Source organism: Lepisosteus oculatus, chromosome 8 (genome assembly GCF_040954835.1).
Source record: "Lepisosteus oculatus isolate fLepOcu1 chromosome 8, fLepOcu1.hap2, whole genome shotgun sequence".
NCBI lineage: Eukaryota > Metazoa > Chordata > Actinopteri > Semionotiformes > Lepisosteidae > Lepisosteus > Lepisosteus oculatus.
In genome coordinates, this window is record NC_090703.1 from 8,456,016 (window position 1) to 8,469,277 (window position 13,262).

At 39.7% G+C, this 13,262-nt stretch overlaps 1 protein-coding gene across 2 annotated transcripts; it reads left to right on the plus strand.

Moving 5' to 3' along the window:
- Positions 1–307: 307 nt before the first annotated feature.
- ttc8 (tetratricopeptide repeat domain 8) lies at positions 308–11,893 on the plus strand. 2 transcript variants are annotated; one of them, XM_069193160.1, is made up of 15 exons: positions 308–551; positions 1,797–1,826; positions 3,948–4,065; positions 4,599–4,662; positions 4,859–5,018; positions 5,526–5,615; positions 5,789–5,833; positions 6,653–6,738; positions 7,816–7,903; positions 8,235–8,345; positions 8,442–8,581; positions 9,031–9,205; positions 9,646–9,768; positions 10,100–10,183; positions 11,369–11,893. In XM_069193160.1, the coding sequence occupies exons 1-15, from the start codon at positions 450–452 to the stop codon at positions 11,483–11,485; spliced, it is 1,533 nt and encodes a 510-aa protein (XP_069049261.1). In that variant the 5' UTR covers positions 308–449; the 3' UTR covers positions 11,486–11,893. The 2 variants fall into 2 exon arrangements, with proteins under 2 accessions (XP_069049261.1, XP_069049262.1); XM_069193161.1 differs by lacking the exon at positions 1,797–1,826 and having other exon boundaries at positions 309–551; positions 11,369–11,892.
- The last annotated feature ends 1,369 nt before the right edge of the window (positions 11,894–13,262 follow it).

Consider the following 13,262-nt stretch of genomic DNA (forward strand, 5'->3'; position numbering starts at 1 on the left):
CAAACATACACGTCACAACACACAAGCGCAATTATTCGCGTATAAACCCGAATTTATTTTAAAAAGAGGATTAAGGGTTTAACTTCTGCTGAGAGAAGAAAGAGACGCTTTTCGCTGGCCCTCCTCAAAAATGATATTTCCATGTTCGCCAAGGCAAAGGAAATATCGACAGAGCACATTTTAAAAACTCGGTATTAGAGAATACACGGTGTCCATGTGAATATTTCTCTGGTAAAGGGCGGGCGTTTCGGTTTGTAGCATCCCTGCTATCAGGCATATTTCTGGACCCCCATGGTCGATTAGGACCCCGTGCTCCGTTGCTGGGAGTGACGGGACGCTACTGCCGTGATCTGTTTACTGTAGTCGCGCTTGGAACTCTTTGGGAATGTGTAGATGCTAATATGATTTAAGTTTAATACACTTTTGAGTAACAGAAAACTATCATCAATATGGATCCGTTATTTTTAGCATGGAGCTATTTTAGGAGACGTAAATTCCAGCTCTGTGCTGATGTGTGCTCTAAAATACTGGAGGAAAATCCGTTCGATCAGGTATTATTTCAGTCTTCGTAATCCTGCTGTATTGGATTTGTGGTTTAGCGCCAGCTGTTCAATATAAACTCTACCCCGAACCGTTTTACTAAAAACTGCGACGGACAATTTAAAATTTACGAAGTGTTTTCGACATACTGGATAGAAAGGACGTGTTTTATCTAATTAAAAGCGGTAATGATCAGGCCTCGGAGAAATAAACAGAAATTAGTCTGGTGAAATCGCACAGAATGCATTAATTATTTTGCCGACGTCAGTCCTTTCGGGATGTTTAATAGTACATATTTTACAGTAAAAATGATTTCCTCGCAGTCACACGCTTTACTGTGACATAGACGCTATGTCATATTTTTTGTAAGTTACCGATTTGGATGTGACAGTCTTAAAACCTCATTTGTCTTTGTTGTGTTGATAAATTCATGTGATATGATTCATGGTTATGACTCAGCCTAGGCAAGACAGACATTCCCCATGACACTAGATCGACAAATGTTGTTTATAATTGTGACCATGTCAATGCTCTAAACTTTGTATTTGAAACATAAACATGGAAATTTAGCGAAGTCGTAAATGTGTACTCGCACACTAGTGGCATTTTTGTATAAAGATTCAGAAAGCCTGGATGTGTACTGTCTAAATACTAACGAATTGTATTGAAATGTAATGTTATTTCATATAATAACTACTATATTTATATATGAGCTTTACACGGGGAATAATACCCTTTTAGTATATTTTGTTTTATGCATAGTTTTACGCTGTCCATCCACAGATTGGGTATTTTCAGTTTCCTGTACAATGTACAGTAATCCCGTATTTCAGATGAGACGTTAAACCGAGGTACTGATTCTCAGTGGTCATTAAAGATCCCCGAGCATTTCTCGGGAAGAGTGGGGAGTTATCCCTTTGTCCGGGGCAAATCTCCCCTCTAGGGCATTACCGTGGCCTCCAAATTGTCCCCATGTATGATTGGCTTGCACTGGCCCTGCGATGGACTGGCGCCCCGTCCAGGGTGTACACTGGCCTTGCGCTCGTAGCTTGCTGGGTAGTCTCCGGCTTCAACGCGACCCTCACCAGGAAAAGCGGAAGTGAAAATGGATGGATGTACAATGTAATCGCTTCTCTTTCCCATTTCACATCTTTCTTATATAATCTTTGGTTTTGCATGTGTTAGGAAGTCTTCATCTTCTTGCATGGCTATACTTTCATTTTGCTGTCATTATTTCCTTCCTATTGCTTACGAAGGATGCTGAAAATACTTCTCTTGCTTCAGAGGTAACTAGTTTCCTTCCCTTTGACCACACTTGCAATTCTTATTTCTTATCCTTTGTTTTCTCGTTTGTGCCAGGTCATGGTGATTGGAAGGATTTTGTAGGAGTCTTTTTTTGTGTTTTCAAGGCTTTATAAGCTTAATGCATTGTATGCACATAAAATATTCTGGTAGTATTAATCCTTCAATTAATCTAATAAATCAAATAGAGAGCAGATATTCGTTTACAGAGATGACCTGGCCAGGAAGTGTAAACCAGTGTCACACAGACGATGAAGACAGAATAAGGAAAAGGACAATCAATACATCATGACAAGACGTGCCAGTGTCTGTCAGAAGAGCTTTACTCATCCAGCCTAAAACACCCTCAGATGCAAAGTTGCAGCTCACCTTTCAGATTGCTCCTGTTATTGGCAGCAACAATAATGTGCCCAGTGAAAAGGCTGAAATGGGTTGTGCTCAGCATCGATATGTGTTCTGGAGAGGTGCAGGTCATACTTGTGAACACTAAGTATGATATCTTCTAGTGTCATTGTTTTATTTCTCTTTGCTGTCTGCACAGCAAGATACAATGTGAATCATTAGAAAAACACTTTTGTGTATGGAATATTTTTTTTTAAATTTCATAATGTGTTACCTGAGCAGTGCAGAATGATTTTTTTCTTTTCAGCACAGATCGGTTTCTGGGAAAGTAGGAGACATTCTGTCACAAAGTACAGTATAGGAAATCAGAAACCTACATTAACTTTTTACAAGCAAGCCGACTTGTTGGTGATCATATCTTATTACAGTAACTGCTCGTTTTCTACATTGTTGTATTATCATACCACTATATCACTATAAATGGTGTTTGAAGCATTTAATATTTTAATTTTTATAAGGCAGTTATGATGGCAAGCAGACCTTGTTCACCTCTTACAATTGGCAGGAGAACAGATTAGACATGATTTACTGTAATAATGTAATTACCTTGATATTTCAGTGTATATCTCATTGTTTAAATATTGTTAAATACCATTAAATACCAGTGGTTTAACAAAAACACAGATGACTGTGTTTTAAATAAAGCCACTGTTTCCTTCTTACTTGTTGAAGATGCATGTGGAAAAATGTATATATTTGTATAATGTATGCTTTGTTATATTAGTCTGTCTTAATCTGTGGTTGTGAGTTTGTACAAAAAGTACAGCACAGTGCTCTAGAAGGGAATGCTCATAGAAAAATGCTCACATGAAATCCAGTATGCTATCAGCAGCATGGAAATTTTCATATTCCCAGAGTTTCAGTCTAGGGACTTGCTAGCTTGTCCCTTCTGTGTTCAATTATTCACAGAAGTAAAGGTCGTTGTCATTGCCTTGCCTGCACTATTCCATGAGTACCACGCTCTCTCAGGTATTTAGTTCTTTTCCTGTGTAACAGACCCCTTACCTCCACTCCTGAGAGCTCACACTTAAAGCCTATTATGCAGCTGCCTGTATACCTTTCACCAGCTTTTTAGATAAGAAGACATCGGCAGGGCATTTGGCTAGATACCTCTTGAGCCGCCATAACAGAAATCAGTCATCGGTGTTGTCACAGATCTGAAAGTAAAACAAATGGTGTTGTCGTCGGGCATTTGCCAGTGACTTCGGTTGGATCGGATTTCCTCCCAAACTCTGGAGTGGCTATGAAATAATCACCCTTCGCAAGCAGGAATGCTACACCTGCTCCTCACTAGGTGTCATACGGTGTCATGAAACATGCGTGCTATCAATTTACAAGTGAAAACTGGGTCAGCCTGTAGCCTATGAGAGGGCTATGGTTGGATCTTTCATTCGTGTATGCAGTTAGGGTGGGCCATGGTACAGTTAAGATTGAAAGGTCCTCTACACAGGCTTTCACGTTTCTCTGCAAGGTTTGTAACAAATACATCACAGGAATTCTAATGTGTGCTTGCTCTCTATCTCAAAGCAATATTAGTTCTTGCTCCTATAGTTTGTGCTTCAAGCACTGTGTGTTACATGTATCTGAACTTCTGAGGAATTGCTGGTACACAGAGAATACCACAGTCATTTTATTGCTGAACTGGAGTAACAGTTGGTAAACTTGAATTTCCTGGGTGCTTATTGTTCTTCTCTCTATCCAAGGCTGCATGGAGTCTGAAGACGCGGGCTCTGACAGAGACGGTTTACATCGACGAAGTGGATGTAGACCATGAGGGAATAGCAGAAATCCTGGACGAAAACGCGATTGCTCAGGTTGCACGTACGTGTTGTCTAGTGTGATCACGGAGAGAGAACCAGGGGAGCAAAATAGCTTCAAAGGGCCTTGCAAAAATCAAATGCTGAGATTAGCGAGATAAGAATGCACCCATGTTGAGCTGCGAATGCAGCTCTAATTGTTCATCTGAGAGTTGATGCATTTGGTTTTATACTTAGAACTACAAAAAATAGTCATTAAAAACAACCTGCTGGGCTCTGAAGTCCATTCTTAAGGCATGGTAATTGCTTGTCTGACTGATGATTTCTACTTTTTTCAGATCCCTTTTCACTGGGAGTGAGTTCAAAGACCTTTAGAAAATTAAGTATATTTAAAGTTCTCAGTGCTTGAAAACTAACTGTGCAGGTCAAAATATGGCCAAATGCTCTCCCTACTGTGTGGTGTTTCTGATGGGAGTGTTCAGGTCGTTACTGCAAGGGAAATAATATTGTGTTGTTTAGAAATGGTATTATTTAACACGTAACATAACAACGTTTTATTGTTTACAAATCCCAAGTAGAATAATGTCTGATTTTCAGGTCCTGGAACATCATTAAAGCTTCCAGGTACAAGTCAAGGAGGAGGTCCAACCCCATCTGTCAGGTATTCTTTAATGTATAAATTCTAGTCAATCAATCAATTAAATAGTTCATTAATAATTAATAACACATTAATCATGTGTGAAGAAACAGGTTGCATTCAATGCTGTTCTGGTCTGGAGTGTTCATCTTCACCTTCACTCTCCCTCATGTGAGTGGGTTACTGTGTGGAAATGTTCACATGGTGCTTGTCTCTATAGGCCTATGACTCATGCAGGGCGGCCCGTTACTGGGTTTGTTCGGCCCAGCACACAGTCCGGCAGACCCGGGACAATGGAGCAGGCTATCAAAACCCCCCGGACCGGGCACACGGCTCGCCCTGTCACCAGCGCGTCTGGAAGATACGTGAGGCTGGGAACGGTAGGCCTTTCCTCTGCTTCTTCACACAAATCCATTCCTCAGCCTTTAAGTGTGCCAGCAGGAGTGTGTGTGCATGTTAACGAGCTCAGTGCTAGTACAGACAAATAAAAGGTCCAGCACAACTTGCTGCCCTTTACAAGTGTTGAGTTTTCGCGGATCTGCTTAAACCTACTGTAGTTGTGACAAGTCATTCATTATATAATGTCAAAGACCTTTACAGGTACCATACAATGTAAATGATTGAAAACTGTGGTTCTGCCAAAAGCAGCTGTAGAAGAAACTATTGATTTTAAATTCATGAAAATGGAAATGCATTGCATTCTTAGGATTTTCTAAGCAGTCCTCGTTTCTAAGCAGTTGCAATGCTCAGATGATTTTGGTAAAACTTTAATAGGAATCAGGGGTTTTAAATTTGAAGCATTGCGGACGAGTGTGCTCTGTATTGTGCTGTTTGTAACTGTCTTCCTATTTTAAAAGCCTGTGTCTATTTGTGCTGCATTTCCTCAGGCTTCCATGCTTACCAGTCCTGAGGGCCCATTTCTAAACATGTCCAGATTAAACCTGTCAAAATATGCCCAGATGCCCAATTTATCAAAGGTATGTTCACTTTTACACTCATGTCATCAGGCACCAATATCACCCTAATATGTTGTGAAAAGCATCATTCTTGTTGTGATTTTCACATGTGCAGGTAGGCTAGGTTGTATATTGGAGGTAGCATCGTAAAAGGTGTATTTGCTATTGTACTGATCGAATATTCTTTCCTGCAGTCTTTGTTTGAATATATCTTCCATCATGAAAATGATATAAAAAATGTGAGTATTGTTTTCTTTTCAAACCTTTAGCATATATACAATTATAAACATATACAACGATTTATACATATAGAAAACCAGACTGATGTCTCAGTGTTTATCATGTGATTTTGCCATTGAACCGAATTGTGATAATTGGATAGAAAATGTACTTGTTATTTCACACATTTGGACTAGAGAACGGTTTGAAAGCAGAAATAAATGTTGCTGCCAAAACAGGGGCATAATGCAAAAATGAATTCCTAGAGTGAACAGCTGGGATGTTCAAGATGTGCCCTAGGTTGCTGTGAAATGATGCAATTCAATTTTCCAAATTACTCAAAACATGGTCAGGAAAAAATAAATGGGCGATAAATTACAAAAAACAGAAGGATCGACTGACCGTGATGCTCCTGTATTTCACAGCTCCATATGAAATGCTCATTGGTGAACTAATTCTGAGTTCAGGTTGTTTTGTGAGAGGGGCTCTGGTCCACAGAAGGCCTGTGCGCACTGCTCCATTTGCAGCGAGCCTGACAGCCTCAGGACCTCAGCACTGCACTTACCGACAGTATAACTGGGAAGCAAACCCCTGCCGTGACTCTTCTCAGCAAACCCAGGAAGCGTGTCGACATACTATTCCTGAGAAATACGGATATTGTTGAGCTTTTTTGTATTGAGATTGATATGATGTTTGATCTAGGATTAGAAAGTGCTGGACATTGTCTCCTATCATAACATATATATTTATTTGAAATACTAAGATAAATGAGTATAAGCGCCCTTTGGAAGCAGGCTTCAAACACAGGTTGTAATCTACTTATGTCTTTGGGGGGGCAGGCTACAGATCTTGCAGCTCTTGCTACTGAGCATGCTCAGTTCAAAGACTGGTGGTGGAAAGTCCAACTGGGAAAATGCTACTACAGGTAACTCTGCTTTCTCCAGTCACTGCACATTTTATCTACACTGACTATTTTTTAGACATTTAAACTAAACATACAGTATAATGTATACATGATTTCCTTATTGAAAATAATTGAGTTATATTGAGATATATTAGAGTGTGATTTTCTTCATTCAGTGGACTTTTATGCTAATTCTATACATTTAGAGTATTGCACAGAACATTGTAGAGTCAGCATGTTAATTGTGCGAAGCAATGGGTGCAGAAAGGCAACAAAATAAAGTTTTACATACATTTTTCAAGGGTAAGTATAGTCTTCAGATTGCTACAGTACTTATGTCAGAAGGGACTATCACATAGCAGGATGGAGATCACTTAGTAACCCAGTACTTGATAGTTAATTGAAAATCGCATTTACAGCTGTATTGTAAATTGAGGTTATAATTGCAATGATAGAATCCAAACCAGAAATAAAAATCTTCAGAGAGCGAGTTCAACAGAGTCAGCTTTTTTTCCAGTGTGCAGATAGGGAGATTGTACAGCAACAGAAACCTCCATCACAGGAACAATTCTCAAAAATCAGAAGCAGACAGCTGCTGAAGGATATCTTATCTGCGTCACAAAGCTTGTTCATTTTCCAAGAAAACTACTCATTCAAACAGATGTTTTTACTGTACGTTATCATATCCCAGGAACCCAGTCAAGTGCACCTTGTCTTGTACTTCCCAATTACACTCTCCTTGTCTTTTCTTTCCTGCCTATCTCATGTGCCTCTTGATAGTACATCCTTCCCATGCTTGTTAGTGAGCTACACTTCTGCAAGTTCAAGGTTAGGGGTTTGGCGAGCAGAGCCCGAGCCCTTCATTCAATAATAGCCTATCATTATTTTTCAACATTGTCCTGGTAAAAAGTGGATCACATTTATAAATTTATCAAATTCTTAAAGCATAAACATGACAAATAAAGCTGTAACTGAAAAATTGAATATGTGTTTATTCTTACACAATTATTGTGATCAGTATTTAATTAGTAACAATGTAACTGAGTCTTATAGGTGCTGCTAATGTATTGAGGTAGCTAAAATGATCTGTATTCACAGGCTGGGTCTGCACCGTGAAGCAGAGAAACAGTTCAAATCTGCTCTCAGTCAACAGGAAATGGTTGATGCATTCCTCTACTTAGCGAAGGTAGTGTACCACTGGAGACTAAGAACCCCTCCCATAAAGTCACTGTTTCTCCATTTTTGTAGCATAAGGCAACAATTCCCTAAGAAGTATTAATCAAATATACATTTTTCTCTTTTGTTTTCAAAGTTGCTTATTCAGAGCAGGTGTTATAATACTACTGATCCTTGAGAATTAAATTGTCTTGAGTTTTTGAAAGAACTGTATAGGAAACCAAGTCAGTCTGACTTTTTTTTGCTTGGATTTTTTAAAATAACAAAGATTGTCACTTGAATTGTTTGCTTACTTTGATCGTTACCAAGATATTAATTGCATGCCTTGCATTTTTTAATAGGTCTATCAACGTTTGGATCAGCCTTTAACAGCTTTAAACCTTTTCAAGCAAGGTCTGGATCGCTTTCCTGGCGAGGTCACTCTTCTTACGGGAATAGCTCGGATTCACGAGGCATGTGTAATGACTGTCATTTAAAACCTGTCTGCATGCTCTAATGAATGATCTGATCAGGAACGCGCTGCTACTGCTGTTTTCATTGTTTAACAGGAAATGAACAATATTGCCTCAGCCACAGAGTATTATAAGGAAGTTCTGAAGCAGGACAATACCCATGTGGAAGCTATAGCTTGTATCGGCAGTAATCATTTCTACACAGACCAGCCTGAGATTGCCCTGCGGTTTTACAGGTGAGCACGGTGCATCCCAGGAAGAACCACACAGCTACTGTATATACACACACCTTCCATCATTCACAGAGCCTGGCTTACCAATTACTTAATGCTTGCATTATGTTCTGATGAAAAATCACCCCCTTAAAACATCTTGACATAAGAAGTACAGCTTGCCTCTTGGTATTGATGTGTTTTGCCATCTTAAATGTAATTGCTCTTTTGCTCTTTGTGGACAGCTACTCATTTCCTTTGGTTAGATCAGCCATGAAACAGCACATAAAAAACTTGGCAGACTGCTTTCATTAAGCATTTGGGATTTTGTGCTATCAGATCACCACAAACGCCATTCGGCTACTAATAAATCTGAGAAGGAGTTTGGCAGAGTACTGCAAAAGAAGAAATATGTGATCTGCTTGCCACTTAGCACAATTTAAATATACCACATCCTTTCTTTTCTGAAACAGACGACTACTGCAAATGGGAGTTTACAACTGCCAGCTCTACAACAACCTGGGACTCTGCTGCTTTTATGCCCAGCAGTATGACATGACTCTGACCTCGTTTGAAAGAGCTCTTTCCTTGGTAGCAAATGATGAAGAATTGGCAGATGTTTGGTACAACCTGGGCCATGTGGCAGTTGTATGTATTTTCCTATCAAATTCATATTGTGCTTTCAGACTTTGATACATACCTTGTTTTGTAGATCAGACAGTAAGTCTTATCAATAATCGCAGCAATTAATTTTTCTTTTATAAAAATCATCATCACGTTAGCATCCACCCCTTGTCCTGACGTGTACTGGATATCTGCAGGGCAACATGTTTTGTAACAGCTGTTAAGTTGATACTGACGCATTTGCGAGTTAATTAAGCTGGAAATGTATCGTCTTTTGCAAGAACAAACTTTGGAACACCTATTAGTCTTTTGTTTAATAACATGTCATTGGTCAAATTCTACAAGAAACCTATGTAACCATTAGATTATAAGTAGCATTGCTCAGAACATAAATGAGTTCTGAAATATTGTTTGACAGTTGGAAATTTACCCATTTTTGAGGATGTCATCCTTGTTTTGAACAGGGAATCGGAGATCTGAATCTAGCCTATCAGTGTTTTAAATTGGCTTTGGCGAACAACAATGACCACGCTGAAGCGTACAATAACTTGGCCGTCTTAGAACTACGCAAGGGACGTGTGGAGCAGGTGAGATTTGGGCAGGGGATACAAAGCAGGCCTCTCTCAGCCTTTATTATTTCAACCACATAGTTCACCAACCACTCAAATTATAAAGTGTTAATTGTACTGAAGGTACTATATCAAAGACTCTAGGCCTTTGAATAGAGCTGAGGACTGCATAGTATATACTGTACCTATACCATAGTACATAGGGGAGAAAAAAGTAAATGTTTGAGTATAAGCATAAGACTATCTGGGCTAGAATTTGAATGACTTGAACTACATAGTTTTCTACTGTTTAATACAAAAAGCAAATCTGACTTGGAAAAACACTTCCCCCTTTTTTTTCTTTTCTCAGGCAAAAGCTTTTCTGCAGACGGCCTCTTCTCTGGCGCCTCACATGTACGAGCCTCACTTTAACTTTGCTGCACTGTCTGATAAGGTAATGAGCTTTTACGACCTAACAAACCTTTTGCTTCTAATTTTGCACAGCTTCAGGTCTGGAGGAGAGCAGTGCAGCAGGTCTGTCTTTCTGCTTTCCTCACCTGCTTGTTGATCCCCAGCACATGAAGAACTCAGGAAGGGCATAAAATGGCCCCAATTAAGCCCATAATTAGGCTAGTCAGGTAGTTAAAAGCACATGCAGACACTGCGGGAGTTCAGGAGTGGAGCTGGGCTGCATTAGCCTTAGTCTTGTGCTTAATAAACACAAAACACTGTTACAACCATCATAAAGACCACAAACGAGGGGAGACCAACTGGCCCATTTTTAATATTTGGCTGCAATTAGCTTATTGATCAAAGGATATGATTTGCCATTTCTTGGAAAATCCCAGTAAATGTAGTGTGTCATTTACAATTATTTAATCACAGTATTGTTTCTTTAAAATTACACATACCCATGCCTGCTGAAAATGATCAAGAAGCCATCCTGAAAATGTGCAACTTGTAATCCCGTGAACTGCTCACACGTGGTGTTCGTCTTTCACAGGCACTGACTGACTGTGTTCACTGAATAATAATAATTGCGCTTTTCTGGACACTCCACTCAAAGCGCTTTACAGGTAATGGGGACTCCCCTCCACCACCACCAGTGTGCAGCATCCACCTGGATGATGCGACAGCAGCCATAGTGCACCAGAACGCTCGCCACACATCAGCTATCAGTGGGGAGGAGAGCAGAGTAATGTAGCCAATTCATAGATGGGGATTATTAGGAGGCCATGATTGGTAAGGGCCAATGGGAAATTTGGCCAGGAGCTGGGGTTACACCCCTACTCTTTTTGAGAAACGCCCTGGGATTTTTTAATGACCACAGAGAGTCAGGACCTCGGTTTTATGTCTCATCCGAAGGACGGCACCTGTTTACAGTATAGTGTCCCCGTCACTATACTGGGGCATTAGGACCCACATGGACCGCAGGGTGAGCGCCCCCTGCTGGCCCCACTAACACCTCTTCCAGCAGCAACCTTAGTTTTTCCCAGGAGGTCTCCCATCCAGGTACTGACCAGGCTCACACCTGCTGAGCTTCAGTGGGTTGCCAGTTGTGAGTTGCAGAGTGATATGGCTGCTGGAACTGAACTGAACTGAACACTGAACTCCTCCTGTGTGCTGTTTCTGTCTGCAGGTGGGAGATCTGCAGAGCAGTTACACTGCTGCTCAGAAGTCAGAGGTAGCCTTCCCAGACCATGTGGACACGCAGCAAATCCTGAAGCACCTTCGGCAACATTTTGCCATGCTGTGAACCTGCAGCTTGCATTTCAGGCAAAACGCTTATGGAAGATCTGTCTTTAAGATCTAAGTTCTGTCTTCAGATGTTCCTCTTAAGGATCTGCTGTTCTGAACCTCAAATTGATACAGTACTTTTTTTTGCCCCTTGTGTAAAGTAAATACTTATGTCTCTTTTTATGATGGATTACAAATATATATTTATATATTATTGATGGTCTAAAACATTTTGTACAGACTTTAGCGCTAAAAGAATAAATGTATGTTGCAATAGTGCATGTCTTTAACTCATTAGATTTAAATTAACTTTTCAAAGGTACTCTTTTGATTTTTTTATTTTATTTTTTATATTACTATAGGAAAAAAGTATGTTTAGCATATGAGTTATTGAATATGTGTCTGTATTGTCATGTTGTATATGGTATTTAAAAATTCCAGAATAAAGGATCTGTAGCCTTTGAAAGCTGTAAAAGCTTTTGGTCTTTTTTTGGTCATGTTACCAACAGTTATGAATAATTGAGCCTAAAGGTTAATTCTGCTTATGTTGTTAATGCGTAAGTATGAACAGTTCCATGGATTTTTCTGCATAAAAGATATACAGTACAAGAGGTGCATCTATTTTTCCTGCCAAAAGACCGTTCTATATTTTAAGTTCACTAGTATAATCTCTAACCAGATTTTCTTAAATGTGCAAAATAGATTAACTTCATTACAAATGGGAAAAATAATTTTCTGAGTGTCATGCTTGTAGAATTTTGAAAATATTCTATTTTTACAAATGGAGGGTTATGAAACAGGTGAAAATCAGGAATTGACTGAGCGATTTAGTCAATCAGTTAAATAATTATTCGTAACCCCCAACTTGTACGTGGTTTCTAACGATATACCGGAGCGGCTCGTATAACTAGAGGCACAGCTGACACAGCTTTACTGAGAGGACTAATAATACAGGCACACTTGGCGAAAACAAATATTTATTACAATAAACTACACAAGACACAAAACATTCAACACACAAAGTTACATTATATACAGTATTTACAGACAAGTAATTTCAGAGGCCTAACATTCTAGTCACCCAGAAAAACCCAGACTGCTACTAAGCACTAAACTCTTAATATGCCTACAGAGGCCACACAAGAGATGAGCTGCCTTCTAACTAAATACAGAGCAACCTGCAGTTCAATCTCTCTCTCTGCACCCTGGATGCCACAACATAAATGGGAGCCTATATCCCTATCCATAAACATGCACCCTAATCAGGAAAGACGTTCTGAGGTATCTTTTACCCAGGAAACCCAAGTTCCCTAAAAACACAGAAAAGCATGCTCTCACTAACAAGGTTCGAATACTGAGCTCCAGTCAGGTTTGGTTTGAACGATCAAGAAGTAGGGGCTCTCATCTGTTACAAGCTGGGAGTCCCAACTCCTCTGGGCGCCTGTCTCTTCTCCCTGCTCTTAAAGTGATCTTATAGTGTGTGTATCTGTACTGCTCCTAGCCAATCATAAATCCACAACTTCCCTGGATATACTAAGGTAAACTCTTCCATTGTTTCTGCTCAAGGGACCTCCCAGACCTCAGCAAACATCCTCTCTTCTTTGAAGTTAGAAGTATTTACTAATCCCAGTGTCACAAACCTTATCTCAAATCTAAGAGACACTTCTAAGTCACCTAAAGCTGTAACAGACTGTGTTTTTTTTTTGTTCCGTGAAAAAAAAATCGATGTTAAAGTTGTCATGAAGCCATGAAACCGTCAAGCCTTCCTCTGTCCTGGACGAGACCAATCTTTGAGC

What these genes read in the sequence shown, in the direction of transcription:
- ttc8 (XM_069193160.1), top strand. Translation starts at nt 450, where the DNA reads ATGGATCCGTTATTTTTAGCATGGAGCTATTTTAGGAGACGTAAATTC. An exon ending in ATACTTCTCTTGCTTCAGAG is followed by an intron (nt 1,827 to 3,947) that starts GTAACTAGTTTC and finishes TCTCTATCCAAG; the next exon opens with GCTGCATGGAGTCTGAAGAC. An exon ending in CGCGATTGCTCAGGTTGCAC is followed by an intron (nt 4,066 to 4,598) that starts GTACGTGTTGTC and finishes TCTGATTTTCAG; the next exon opens with GTCCTGGAACATCATTAAAG.